Raw genomic sequence first — 14330 nt, 5'->3', positions numbered from 1 at the left:
TGGTTTTGTTTGTTTGATGCTGTTTGTTACTAGTTTGTTTATTACCTGCGAATGTACTTGGATATGCCACCTCTAGATTTCACTTCCTGATAAATGTTATGGAGATTTGCATTTTACTTATTTATTCTATGCTTTCCTAAATATGTACTCAGTGAGAAAGGAACCTTGATCCCAAACCACATATAACTAACTCCCATAGACTTAAAACAATTTGAATCCAAAATAGCTGTCCTATTTTTTAACTCTGACTATTTCACAAGAGATAGCAAAGCAGAAATGCCCCCATACATCTATTTATTTATTTATTTAAGTTGGAGTCTCACTCTGTGGTCCTCACAGCCACCACAGCCTCGGCCTGCTGGGCTCAGGTGATCCTTCCACCTCTGCCTTTCCCATCTATTTTTTAAATTGTTAAGTAACAGAGTAGAGAACTCAATCAAATCACTATACATTGCATTTGAATTTAATTGGATGAAATAAAAAAAGACTACCTTAATTAACCACAGGCATTCTAAATGACATAGAGTACGGTTTTATGTTTCCCCAGATTGGAAACTCACCTTGTTCATGTTGATGGCATTGTTTTTGGCCAGCACCTGCTCCAGAGAATCCGTCACACTGGTGAATTTCAGCTTGTCTGGGGGTTGACGGTAGATGTTATCACTGAGTATCTCTGCAGCTCTCTTGCACTTGATCACTTCCAGAGACCCAATGGGGACCCAGCCGATGCCTTTCAGCCACTGGAGATCGGATTTATAAATGTTCTGGAGAGATTAAATATAAAAGCAAGTATTACTGCACTTGTTTTGACATTTGATTTCAAAATGAAAGAAAATGACCAGAAAGCTTAGCTAGTCAAACTTCATGTCTGTGTCTTTTAAAATATGAAGGCCAAATTGCATATAGTCTCATGGTATTATGTTTTCTCTCTCTCTAAGAAAAGTATAGAGCAGAGGGATCCAGAGAAAAGAGGAGCAGAGGGAAGAAATGTCATCCCTTCTGAGGGCTCTAGCTAATCTTAGATCATTGTCCATGTATTACTATGTGTTACTATCATGGGCATGGTTGCCATGGATCTCAAGTACTCACATCACTCTGGAGGTCATAGGCTTGTCGAGCATGGATGACATCATTCTGGTCAGGCAGGCACGTCCACTGGTGCAGGTAGTTCTTGTAGTCCACATCACTGACCAACGTCTGGCACTTCTTGGCCAGTACCACTCCCAGCATGTCCACTGGACTGCTGAATTTGGTCTTCCACTTTTCAAAGTCCTTCTTGTACTCCCTGTCACTTTGGATCTTGGCCACATGTATGGACCACATCATCTTGGGGTCATCCTTAATGTCCCTGGCTCCGATGTGGTGGCCAAGTTGCTTGCGGTAACCATCTTTGTATTTGTACTAAAATAAAGGTGGTCATTTAAAAAATAAAAACGAATGGAAAATCTTAAAGTTTCATTAATATTAGTTTAAAATTGTTAATTCTTACAGAGAAATGGAATCATCTAAATATCAGCTCATCTCTTGTTCTAAACTGCAATTAGATTTCATAGCAATAATCTAACGAGACATAGTCTCATGGGAAATCAAATAGTTTAACAGCATAGCCTAAAGGGAATGATTCAATAGGAAACCAGGTCAAATTGTATACTTCTATGGTTTTCAGACATTAAGTCCCTGGAGACAAAGGAAGCAGCACTTTTCCAAAGATTAATTGGTATTGTATAATGCCTTTTCTTCATCTTGGGCCAGTGAAATCACTAACCCAGAAATCTTACATATGATTTGAGAATGCTATTCCTGAACCCACATAGATCATTTCATTCCCCACTCCCCCACCCCCCACCCAACCTACCCAATTTGACTCTGCTGACTTTTACTGGGTCACTTGACTCTTTGAAATGGACTGGATTATGTTTCCATCCCATAAGCCCTGCTCTGTTGGAGACCATATTTGACTGAGGTTTGTTTGGGATTCCACAAGTGAGAAAATGAACTATAACCTACAAAAAAGCATTTTGTAGGTGGTGGTGGTAAGGGATGACCCTGGATATTTTCTCTTTACTTCAGGCAACTACGTCACACCAATCCTAACATATATTTTCAGAACTCTGAATTCTCCACCAAAGAACCCACTTTATTCAGAGGCAGTAGAAAGAGAAAACAGGTTCGTTTTTGTGTTATTTTTGGTTATGTGTCTTTCTGTTTTCATTTAAAAGAACTCAAAAGGAAGCACTTAAGGTAATTTTTCAAAGAGTTGACAGTACAGAGCAGGCTTGGAGAAAGGTAGATTGTTTCTAGATTTTGCAGTACTAGCTCTTATCCGACATAAAACCGATATATGCAACCACGGTATTTTTTAAAAACTCTTCTGGCACTTTCTTATTTCTGTAAGGCTCCACGCTCAAAATATGGAGATGAATTTCTCAAAATTGTTGTAGAATCAAATTCAATGTTTTACTCAAGTTTAGAACACCCCTCCCCCCATGGGACATGGATTTTAAAGTTTTTTGAAGTTTAAATATGAGCTTTTCCTTTTTCAAATGAAAAACATTTTTTCTATTTAGAAAAATAGGTCAATAAATTGCTCTAACAGGCACCCAGATGAATCTGCCTGTTGTAATAGTGATCCTATCTTCCCACTTCCTCCATACATGTCAATATCTGAGGTGTTGCTACTCACGTCACTGATGATGTCCCTGGAGGCCTTGGCTGCCACAATGGGGATGGCATCACTTCGTAAGTCATAGCCTTTCTTCTTTGCTTCTTCGTTGGCAAGCTTGTACAGACTCTATAGAAAGAAAGCCGAAGCGGTAAAGCAAAATGTTTGAGAGCAACAACTTGGAGATTATCAGATGGCTTATACCATATAATTTAAAAAGGGATAGGAACTGGAAACAATCTAAGTTTCTGGCAATAGAGGGGAACAAATAAACTATATCCTACCACAAAACACTATGTGTTGGAAACAAATGAGATATATCAATGAATATTAATATACATTGATATATTAAATGCATCATGTATTATTATTCATTAGTATATATCATATATAAATATGATATACATCTCAACATGAATTAGTGTAATCTAGTAATAGACAGATGAACAAAGCATCAATTTATACATACTGCTAGATGAAAAAGAAATGGCAGAATGATATGCTTAACATTAGTCATTACATATGAATATATACTTTGCTTATATTCTTATTACTTTAAAATGTTATGACATGTAATATTTTGTAATGCTTAAAATATTTCAAAAAATTAGTGTGTAAGTTAGAACATAGTTAACTTGACTATAATCACAGTTTTAAGTTTCAAAATTTTGGTTATGCCCTATTAGTAAAACATGCATCCATAAAATTAAAATTGCATTCCAATTTTGATTTGAAAAAAATCAGTAATCGGTATTGTTGATGAAGAACAGTTCTTCCTCATGCCTGAGATCTTCTTTCAATGATTTTAACCATGGCCTTTCTCTGTCCTTTCACTCTGTCCAAGAGGTTCAGTGATTTACTGATGTATCTACTGGGTAGATATGGAATTGGCAGGCATGCTCAGCTCAGATCTCCCTTCCAAGAACAAGCAGCGCCTCACCTCCAAGGGATGTGGGGCAGATCACCTGCTCTCTAATTCTGATGTTCACTTCGAGGCTCACTTAGCTCTCATACAAATGTGTCCTTTAGCCTAACTTTAGTAGTTTAAAAAAAAAGTGAGATTTTGACTTCTATGTCTACTTCTGTTTTATTTTTTAGTTTTATTCAAGTCTCAGGTGAGAAAGAGGTGCACATTAGTAGAGGCCTCCTTGGTAGAGATGCCAGATTTAGCAAATAAAAATATAGCACACCCAGTTGAACTTTTTCAGATAAACAACAAATAATGTTTTAGTATAAATAATGGGCTAATGTTTTATCTGATAATCCTATGAAATGCCAAAATACTGCTCAGTCCCACTGACTCCCACTAGAAATGGCCATAAACTGAAAAGAAAATGTGACTTCCCTTTGCCTGTGGGGTCCTATAAAATATAACATTCAGCCTAGATTTGAAAGGTTGGACAGGCTATGTTCACATGAAAGAGCCACATGCACCGTGATAGCTCAGGCCTAAGAATCTCCACAAAAGTAAGTACAGAAAAACAAACAAACAACAACAAAATAATGTATCATCACAGAATTTTGCCCCTACCTCGCTGTAGTTGATTTTGTTCTGCCTTGCCAACATAATCTCTGGTGTATCGGGCATTATATGAATTTGAGTCTTGTCATTGTCCCAGGCCTCTGTGTATAGACGCTATAAAATAAAATAAGATGCTAATAAAAATCATTTGAAATAGATATTACAAAAATTCGAAACAGGTTCATCATTGTCCTAATTAGAAAAAATAAGCCAGACCTGTATATAAGGTTATTCCATTGGAAGTTGGAGTCCTATTGCTAGTTATCAAGATGGAAACCAGGAATAACATAAATTATTTAGAGGATTCCAAATATGTAATTTAAAAGGTAAATGTGACCCCACATCTTAACAGATAATTTTGATTCCACTAATCATTAAGGTACAGTAACATCTTTTGACATCCTGAAAAGCTCGAGGCAGCTGGGGCTCACCTTGTTCATGTTAAGTGCATTGTTCTTGGCCAGCACCTGCTCCAGAGAATCAGTCACGCTGGTAAATTTCAGCTTGTCTGGGGGTTGACGGTAGATGTTATCACTGAGTATCTCTGCAGCTCTCTTGCACTTGATCACATCCAGAGACCCAATAGGAACCCAGCCGATGCCTCTCATCCACTGGAGATCTGACTTGTAAATATTCTGAGAAGAGGAAAAAGACAGAAACTCTTCATGAAGACTAAAAGATTTAGGGTAAAGATGCATATAGAACCAATAATATAGTGCAATTAATTTTCTCTTCTTAGACAACGAGCTCACTGTATTAGGCAGACTAAAAGAGGAATGTGTTGAAAAATGACCCAGAAATGTCTCCTAGCCATAAGAAAAAGTTATCAAAGATTTCAGGTTGTTGGGAGGGAAGTGATCACAAGTAATATCTTCTGTCAACTGGTTCAGTGACTGTTATCATAATAACAATGTCCATGTGCAAGAAAAGAAAGCCAACCCACAGCAAGAGAAGTCACTCACATGTCCAACAACAGCTATCAGTCATTCAGTTTTAGGCCTAGCCAAATGAAACACTCAGCAGCTATTAAAAGCCTCATTTTAAAAAGAATATTGATGACATGAAGAAATGTCATTAATATATTATTTAAAAGTAGCACATGAAATAATATGAGAGGAGAAATTATACATAGAAGTGGGCTTTTCCAGTGGTTGAATTATGTTGGATTATTGCTGTCTGTGGGTTTTTTTCCTATATTTCAAAATATCTGTAATGCTCTTTTATTAAAAAGAGAAGTTAAAATATAATAATGACACCTTGAGGCAGACCTTCAGCAGTTGTAACTCTATCCAAGATTCAGAGCAAGAAATGACCTTGTCATTGGTTCAAGGCCCCAGTTCCTTCCCCACCAGTTCTTAGGATGGAAGCATGAGATGCTTTATATTTTGCCATATCGTTATTTCTCATTTTATTAAAAATAAATTTTTGCTAAAGATTTTTATGTACCCATTAAATATTCTTAACTACTTCACAACCACAGTATTGAGCCTTTGCTTAGCTCGCTGGAAAAATGTTCCTTATAACAGTAAGTAGAAAATAAAAACTGGCATTTTGCAGTCTAAACAAAAAGCCTGTTAGAATTGTCCTGCGCTGACTCATTATTGCCCCATAAATAATAATAACAAAATGAAAATAATAACATTTTATAACTCTGGACTGCGTTTTGTGTGCGTGTGTGTGTGTGTGTGTGTGTGTGTGAGTAAGGTCTCGTCACACAGGCTAGAGTGCTATGACATAATCATGGCTCACTGCAACCTCAAACTCCTGGGCTCAAGTGATCCTCTCACCTCAACCCACTGAGTAGCTGGGACTACAGTCATGTACTACCCCACACAGTTAATTTTTTTATTTTTTGTAGAGACAAGGTCTTGCTACATGCCTAGGCTGGTCTCAAACTCCTGGGCTCAAGCAATCCTCCCACTTAGGCTTCCCAAAGTTCTTTTTAACTTTCAAATACTTCCCACGTTATGAAGGTCATGTCACAGGATGAAGAAGACAATCTACAGAAGGTCCCCAACAGTCAGATGGCAAGCAGTCTGTTAATGTTGTCACTGTCTGGGTGACTTCAACCCTTTTAAACTACCTTTTATGTGCAGACAAAGTCTTTTTGGAAAGAAATGCAAAATTCGGGGTTCTGTATGTTGAATGCTATGGAACAGATGTGGGTGTATTCTCAGGTGGGCTGTAAGCTTCTAGGAACAGTCAATTAATGTATAATTATGATGAATTCGTTTTCGTCTCCAAAACCCTCTAATGTTTTAGTTCCTTCAAATGTTTATAAATATATGGTGCAGGAATTGTGCTTCTCACACCCAGATTTAGGGTAGTGCATCTACTTCTTATAGGTACTAGATTCTGTCATTACTATGTGGCCCGTCCATAAAGAGAGACACTCTAAGAGGGGAAAGTGGCAGTGAAACAATTCCATAAATTACAATTTCTTTTATTTCATAGGAATAACATTTAGTGTTGTAGTAGTTATTAGCATTCTAATAATTATGACCTTGTTTTGCAAGGAAGCCAAAAACAAATTTCAAGGTAATTTCTTTGGTTTTATTTTGGGTTTTTTTTTTGAGTTGGAGTCTCACTCTGTCGCCCAGACTGGAGTGCAGTGGCCGCTCCCGGCCACTGCAGCCTCGACCTGCCAGGCTCCGGTGATCTTTCCGCCTCAGCCTTCCAAGCAGCTGGAACTACAGGTGCGCACTACCACACCCGACTGATTTTTTGATTTGTTGTAGAGATGAGGTCTTGCCAAGTTGCCCAGGTGGGTCTTGAACCCGCGGGCTCAGGCAATTCACTCAACTCAGTCTCCCAAGGCACGGAATTACAGGCTGAGCCACCGAGCCCGGCTGGTAATTTCTTTTTTAAATAAAAATATTTCTGCCTTCCTTCAAGGAATAAAAGAAAATGTCTCCTAGTGATTCCTGAATTCTAATAGTATTTCCAGTTTTGTTTTTAGAAGACCAAGTCCACCATGTAAATTTCACTTCCTTATACAGTCTATTAATATATTTGTAATAAAGCAATAAATCTACACCCTGATTCAAATCTCATTCACTGACCAATAAATCTTAACTTGAGTAGGTCAAAGATTGTATATCAAGGATAACTTTCACACAGTTTACTTCCTCTCTATACACAGCTCCGTTACAGACGCTGTACTCACGTCACTCTGAAGGTCATAGGCCTGCCGAGCGTGGATGACATCGTTCTGGTCGGGCAGGCACGTCCACTGGTGCAGATAGTTCTTGTAGTCCACGTCACTGACCAAGGTCTGGCACTTCTTGGCCAGCACCACTCCCAGCATGTCCACTGGGCTGCTGAACTTGGTCTTCCACTTCTCAAAGTCCTTCTTGTACTCCCTGTCACTCTGGATTTTGGCCACGTGCATGGACCACATCATCTTGGGGTCATCCTTAATGTCTCTGGCTCCAATGTGGTGACCGAGCTGCTTGCGGTAACCATCTTTGTATTTGTACTGAAATGAAAATACACAAATGAGGTTTTCGTTGTAAACTCTTAGAGGCCACCAGTCTGTACAAAATCATCTTGCTTACAGCATAGTTTAGCTGACTTTTGTTAACAAGCATCAGCTCAAGCCAGTATCCATGTTTTTAACCTGTAAGCCTATCGAGCCAATAAAATAAATGGAATTCATGAAATTGTATTATATACTCCAAATCACCTATAGCTTGGCAATAAGGAATAGTTCTGGAAACAAGAAGTACACAAGGTGGGGAAAGGTCACCTGTGGAAATCAGGGTGAGGCCATTTGAACTAAGGAAACTGAAGATTAGATCTTATACACCAAAAGCATGCCAGGAAAGGGACGCCCTTGGTGGAATGGTGTGTTAATAAGCAGTAAAATGAGTAACTGGTTCCTGTAAGCACGATGTACTCTAGGTCAAGGAATATCTGTAGTTGTGACAGAAGAGAATTTATTATTTCATGCTGGATTCATGCATTCAGTGGCAGTGTAAATTTTTGGCAACATTTTGGCAACATTTTGAAAACTAATTATACTGAAGTTGATGGGCAACCCAACTGGTTAGAGCATGTGCCTAATAAGGCCATGGTTTCTAGTCCACATGGGCCAATATTTCTATTATTTATGTCCACTGAATTCATTCTGGACTCTAAGCCAGTTATCCAAAGTACATGCTTCTATTCTCAAAGACTGCTGACTGGGAAAGAATAGAAGAATCAGCAGGAGACAGTATGGTAAATTGGAAAAGAATGAGTTTGTCTGGAGTCTTAACTTTACCATCTATGAAGAGTTTGATTTTAGGCAAGTTTCTTTTTTCTTTTTCTTTTTTTTTCTTTTTTTGAGTTGGAGTCTCACTCTGTCACCTAGACTGAAGTGCAGTGGCACACTCATGACCACCCCAGTGTCAACCTGCTGGGCGCCGGTGATCCTTCTGCCTCAGTCTTCCAAGAAGCCAGAATTACAGATGCATGATATCATGCCTGGCTAATTTTTTATTTATTGTAGAGACAAGGTCTCACCAAGTTGCCCGGGCTGGTCTCAAATCCACGGGCTCAGGCAACCCATTCACCTCGGCCTCCCAAAGTGCTGGGATTACAGGCTGAGCCACCGAGCCCAGTCCAAGTTTCTTAAATAATCCACAAAATAGGGTAATGATGCTATGTACATCATAGGGTAATGATGAACAATTAATGAGATAATGCACATAAAGCCCTTAACACAGAGTTCTCAATTCTTCTCGGTTATTTCATTATTTATTATTGGCACAAATTCATTTGCTGGGAAGGTCCAACATACATAAACTAAAGTGAGTAGCTAACATGATACTCCGGTGTAAGGGACAGCATATCATTCGCCTCTTGAAGAGTGAACTTTGATCTTTAGAGTTGTGCGCTGTTCCTCAAGAATCCCTGAGGCACCAGGAAAGGATGATGGTTTTACTCTGGGAGGTATGTGGTATAAAGCCAGGAACTATTGTTAAGACACCTGTGGTACTGACCAATCATCTTCTTTTCATAATCTTGCCAGAGTGAATTGGAATAGCAAGTGTCATATGCATTTTAAAACACTGTAAATTAAAATGCTACATAAAAGCCAGGCCCTAAATCTCACTGGGAGAACTTAAGTTTATGAGTTATACTTCCTGTAAGCTTTTCCATAAGCACAGTGATGAATTTTATATGAGCATCTACAAGCCTGCAGCTGCACTCTAATAGTTTATACACAAATGAATCTTTTCTTTCTCTATTCTCAGTGGGCCAGTTTTCACCAAAGATGCTGTGTCCTACAGGCTACAAATCCCTTCCATAAACATCGGAATTTTCAATTCCCACAAAATCAGGTTTGTGAAAACTCCCCCTCAAATACATGAGGATACATTTTCAAAGGTCTAGGAAAGTTCTTTTCATGATTTAGTTCAGTGAAAATGCCATATCAGACGGATCACCTACTCGGAATAGAATCGACAACTCACATCACTGACGATGTCCCTGGAGGCCTTGGCCGCCACAATGGGGATGGCGTCACTTCGCAAGTCATAGCCTTTCTTCTTTGCTTCTTCATGAGCCAGTTTGTACAGACTCTACATTTGGGGGGAAAAAATCAGTTCAATATTGACATCCATATCCAAAAACTGGCAGAGAGCTGAAAGAATTCACTAAGTTCTCCGCATATAGTGCCCATAACAATCTTACTTTTGAGAGATCTAAGCCTCCTGCATGTTTGCTAAGGAGGCCAATGCACCTTTATTATTGACTTTAGAACTTACGTTTTGCTTTTGTTTTTGAGTTGGGATCTCACTCTGTCACCCAGACTGGAGTGCAGGGCATGATTATGGCTCACTGCAGTCTCAACCTCCCTAGCCTAGACAATCCTTCCACCTCAGCCTCCCAAGTAGCTGAGACTACAAGCGCATGCCACCATGCCTGGCTAATTTTTTTATTTTTATTTTTTTTGTAGAGATGAGGTCCTGCTATGTTGCCCTGGCTGGTCTTGAACTCCAGGGCTCAAGCAGTCCTCTCACCTTGGCCTCCCAAAGTGCTGGGATTACAGGCAGGGGTCATCATGCCCAGTCTAGAATTTATGTTCAGGTAACTATATATACTTATAACATATTGTTTTAAAATTTTTAGTTAAACAATGAATCAAGTTTGAAAATTATTGGAAAAATTAAGCTCAAACTCATAGACCTAAGGTGGTAAACTGTGTTTAGGTGAGAAAGACTTGATTAACTGTTGATGGTAGCAGTTAATTCAACTCACATTTCATTCTGCACTGACCCTATGTCTGTGACCGGGCTGAGTACTTGGGAATCAAAGATGAAGTAGAAACCTCTCTTATTTTAGGTTCCAGAAAGAACTGATGGAAAGACTAATATTCTGTGGAACCAACTGCTGAAAAGTTAAACTGCATTATTAATGAAGAGTTTCAGGAGGGAGTACTTATCGTGAATTGAGAATCAGGGAAGTTCTGGCAGATGGGGTGACTTTTGAGTTGGACCTTGAGTCATGAGTAGACCAATAGACTAAGATGGCATCAAGGGCAAAGAGAATCATGCAAATCAAAGCACAGGGTAGTGGAATCACCGGATGTGGAAGGAAGTGGGGTGAGGTCCCAGAGTAGGAGAGGACTGAGGGGAATCTGGAGTACAACTATGAACATCTGATTCTAAGATAAGAAGTTGGAGCTTAATTCAACAACAACTAGGAAACCAAACAAAATTCTCTTCTTTTTAACAGGGGAGTGTTGTTGGACACATCCTGGTCTGAATAGGTGGAGTAGGGGCTTGCAGGGGAAAGGAGGAAGGACACCTAAGCCTCTGAACTAACACCCCAGTATCTAGTATCTGAGCTTTTTCAGCAAGGACAGAGTCAAGAATTCCAGAAACCCTGAGTGGCTAGATACAGGGACTCTTTCTCTCCCGAAATTCCTACACATGCAATGCATGCTTTCCTATAACAATATAGGATCTATATTACAGGTTCAGCTGAAAATTCAATCCTTTCTGATTTGAGAGTAGGACTTGATGTTCCTAGTTTTTAGTGACAGTTAAAAGCTAGCTATACAAGCCCTAAAATTACAGTCTCATCTCAAAATGAAGTTATTTAAGCCAATGGCAATTCTATCCAAATTCTCTAAATTATATTCTACAGAAGAGTAATATACTGTTGCTCTTGTTGTCAAATAAACAATATTCCTTGCTGGTGGCACAACGCTGGGAGAAATAACTAATACATCAGGTGACAGAATCTTAAATTCATGAAAATCTCCACAGGCCTAAGCCCATAGGCTCAGTCTAAGGAGAAGAAATTGCATAGAGATAAATGTCAGTCTTTGAACAGAGATAAATTATCAAATGCATAAGCGCAGGATAGAGGAATCCTAGTTTCAGCCCACGTAAAATGTCATAGATTTTAAGCTGATCCCAAGTTCCATGTGCACCAGCAGAGATAGCTGTCAATGTTCCTTAGGAGCACAGGGGGGCAGAATGGAGGTCAATTGTCCAGAGTTCGAGAAAATATGACAGTTAATTGTATTCCATCCCGGTCATTCCTCATTCGTAGTATTGTGTTCTGAGAGTCACATTTTATCAGGGATGTCCTGTGAGGAGTGTCCAGGAACCTGGGACGTCTAGATTAGAAAGGGAATCTGGGGTGGAAGTGGGAGGCACCCCAGGGGCTATCCCCATATCTAGGAGTGGGCACATATTTGTTCTGTGCAGCTTGAGAGGACTATATGGATTTGCAGAGAGAAATGTTGTGACTCAATACATCAGAAGCACTTCCTCATAAATTTTTCAGAACAAATGGACTGACTTATGACATAAGCTCCTTGTCCCTGGGAACCTTTAAGCAAAGGCAGGTCAACAACCAACTGAGGGGCACCTCTGTACTGGAAGAGAGACTGACCTCTCTGCCTAGGCATCTGTGATTCTGAAATAGGGGCACGCAACCCTGTGTTCACTGAAAATGAAAAGGAAATGAGCTTGCTAATACATGTGCCGACACATTCTCATTCTCTCTCTTTCAGTGTTATTTGGTGACACTGTGATTTTAGTCTTTGACTTTAATCTCCTACTTGAAAATCTTAAATTTTGACCCTAAACTACAATTTAGAAATCATCTATCAAATACAGAAAATATGTTTACCATGGCTATGCTAAAGGAGAGATAAATGTATACTTGGTCTATCGCTAATTTCCTAACTTTAAAAATTAATAAAAGAAAATGGTCTACTTAATTTTATGGTTACTGCTTAAATTATTCGTTTTTATAATTTGTGCTTCCTGGATGATAAGTCATATTACATAGAGTTTGACATTTATGATAATGATTGAGAAATGCAAGAGTTGTTATTCACATGAAGCAAGAAAAAAGATTCTTTATAAAGCTGTCATTTGCTATTACATCACCATAAAGTGGATCAATTGAAATAAGCAGCAGTGCGCAAATGTCAGAGAATTAGCATTTGTTCTCACCTCACTGTAGTTGATTTTGTTCATTCTTGCCAACATAATTTCTGGTGTGTCTGGCATTATATGGATCTGAGTCTTGTCTTTGTCCCAGGCTTCTGTGTATAAACGCTATCAAAGAATATACGTAAATTCATCAGGAAATTTTTTTCTTTATAATTATAATTACATAATTATAATTCATAGGAATTTCAGGGTCACAAAATTTTATAAGCAAAAATAAAAGGTTATGCATTTTATATACATTATATATTTTATGCACATTTTCAAGTAATCAGTTCACAGGGGAACAAATATTTATGTCTTCTGATAATCTGAAATGTATGCTAACAATTAAAAGGAAAGTGAGAGTAAGCACCTTTTATGCAAAGACTATTTTTCCATACAAAGATGTTATTTTATCAAAACCATGAAACAATAACTGAGGTAAATATTAAAATATAAGTGACACATGGGTCAGGTAAATGATTGATTGATAGCTACATGCTAAATAGATGATGATGGATACACAGATAAAGAGATAAATAGATTGATGGATGCCTGATAGAGAGCTAAGTCCTCTGTTTCTTTTCTCAATAATGCCTCTTTTTTGTGGATGCAACTTCAGGAACCCCCACCCTGATTGTGTGAATTTTGAAGCCTTACCTTGTTCATAGTGATAGCATTATTCTTGGCCAACACTTGTTCCAGAGAATCAGTCACACTGGTAAATTTGAAGCTGTCTGGAGGCTGGCGATAAATTTTATCACTCAAAATTTCACTTGCCCTTTTGCACTTTTCCACATCCAGAGAGCCAATGGGTACCCAGCCGATGCCTCTCATCCATTGGAGATCTGATTTGTACATATTCTGTTGATACAAATAGTCAATAAATATTTATCCCTGCACTGGGGATGCATTATCCTTTAAAGGATATAAAATCAAGTAAAAGCACTCTCAAAAACATCATTTGGTGGTCAGGCAGGATATCAAACAATGCTCCATTTTGGACTGGAGGGTTAAAGCATCAACACTCCTAAGGAAGGAAAGCAGGCTCTTGACCTCTTGCAGGGGCTGGTGAGCTTGGTGCTACCTATTGCAATCTTCTCCAAAGGGTGGTTAGTTCACTGATTTCCCACTCGGTACTCACATCGCTCTGGAGGTCATAGGCCTGCCGAGCGTGGATGACGTCATTCTGGTCGGGCAAGCACGTCCACTGGTGCAGGTAGTTCTTGTAGTCCACGTCACTGACCAAGGTCTGGCACTTCTTGGCCAGCACCACTCCCAGCATGTCCACTGGGCTGCTGAACTTGGTCTTCCACTTCTCAAAGTCCTTCTTGTACTCCCTGTCGCTCTGGATCTTGGCCACATGCATGGACCACATCATCTTGGGATCATCATGTATGGCTCTAGCACCAATGTGGTGGCCAAGCTGCTTACGATACCCCTCTTTGTACTTGAACTAGAAGGAGAAAAAAACTGGTAGTCACCTATTTACACTTTTAGCAAAAAGCAATGACTTGGCCTAAATTTTCCTATTTACTAAAAAATAAAATAAAATTTCCCGGGTATGTAAATTACATATAATACATGCATCTTGTAAGCCATTTAGAAAATAAGTGAAATCTCTAGCATATAAATTTTAAAAAAACGCCGGGTTCGGTGGCTCAGCCTGTAATCCCGCGCCTTTGGGAGGCTGAGGTGAGTGGAT

At 39.0% G+C, this 14330-nt stretch overlaps 1 protein-coding gene across 1 annotated transcript in view; it reads right to left on the bottom strand.

The window, feature by feature from the left end:
• NEB (nebulin) overlaps window positions 1-14330 on the bottom strand; it is a 223551-nt gene that overhangs the window by 112553 nt on the left and 96668 nt on the right. The window contains exons 61-66 of the mRNA XM_008071077.1: window positions 13770-14081; window positions 13286-13489; window positions 12647-12751; window positions 9644-9751; window positions 7351-7662; window positions 4616-4819 (exon numbers count right to left, since the gene is read on the bottom strand). Coding sequence (XP_008069268.1) covers window positions 4616-4819; window positions 7351-7662; window positions 9644-9751; window positions 12647-12751; window positions 13286-13489; window positions 13770-14081 — 1245 coding nt within the window. The remainder of the gene's footprint in view (window positions 1-4615; window positions 4820-7350; window positions 7663-9643; window positions 9752-12646; window positions 12752-13285; window positions 13490-13769; window positions 14082-14330) is intronic.

This window comes from Carlito syrichta, unplaced genomic scaffold (assembly GCF_000164805.1).
Source record: "Carlito syrichta isolate Samal-C Ts95f unplaced genomic scaffold, Tarsius_syrichta-2.0.1 Scaffold314111, whole genome shotgun sequence".
Classification (NCBI taxonomy): Eukaryota; Metazoa; Chordata; class Mammalia; order Primates; family Tarsiidae; genus Carlito; species Carlito syrichta.
This window is presented reverse-complemented; position numbering and strand designations above follow the sequence as displayed.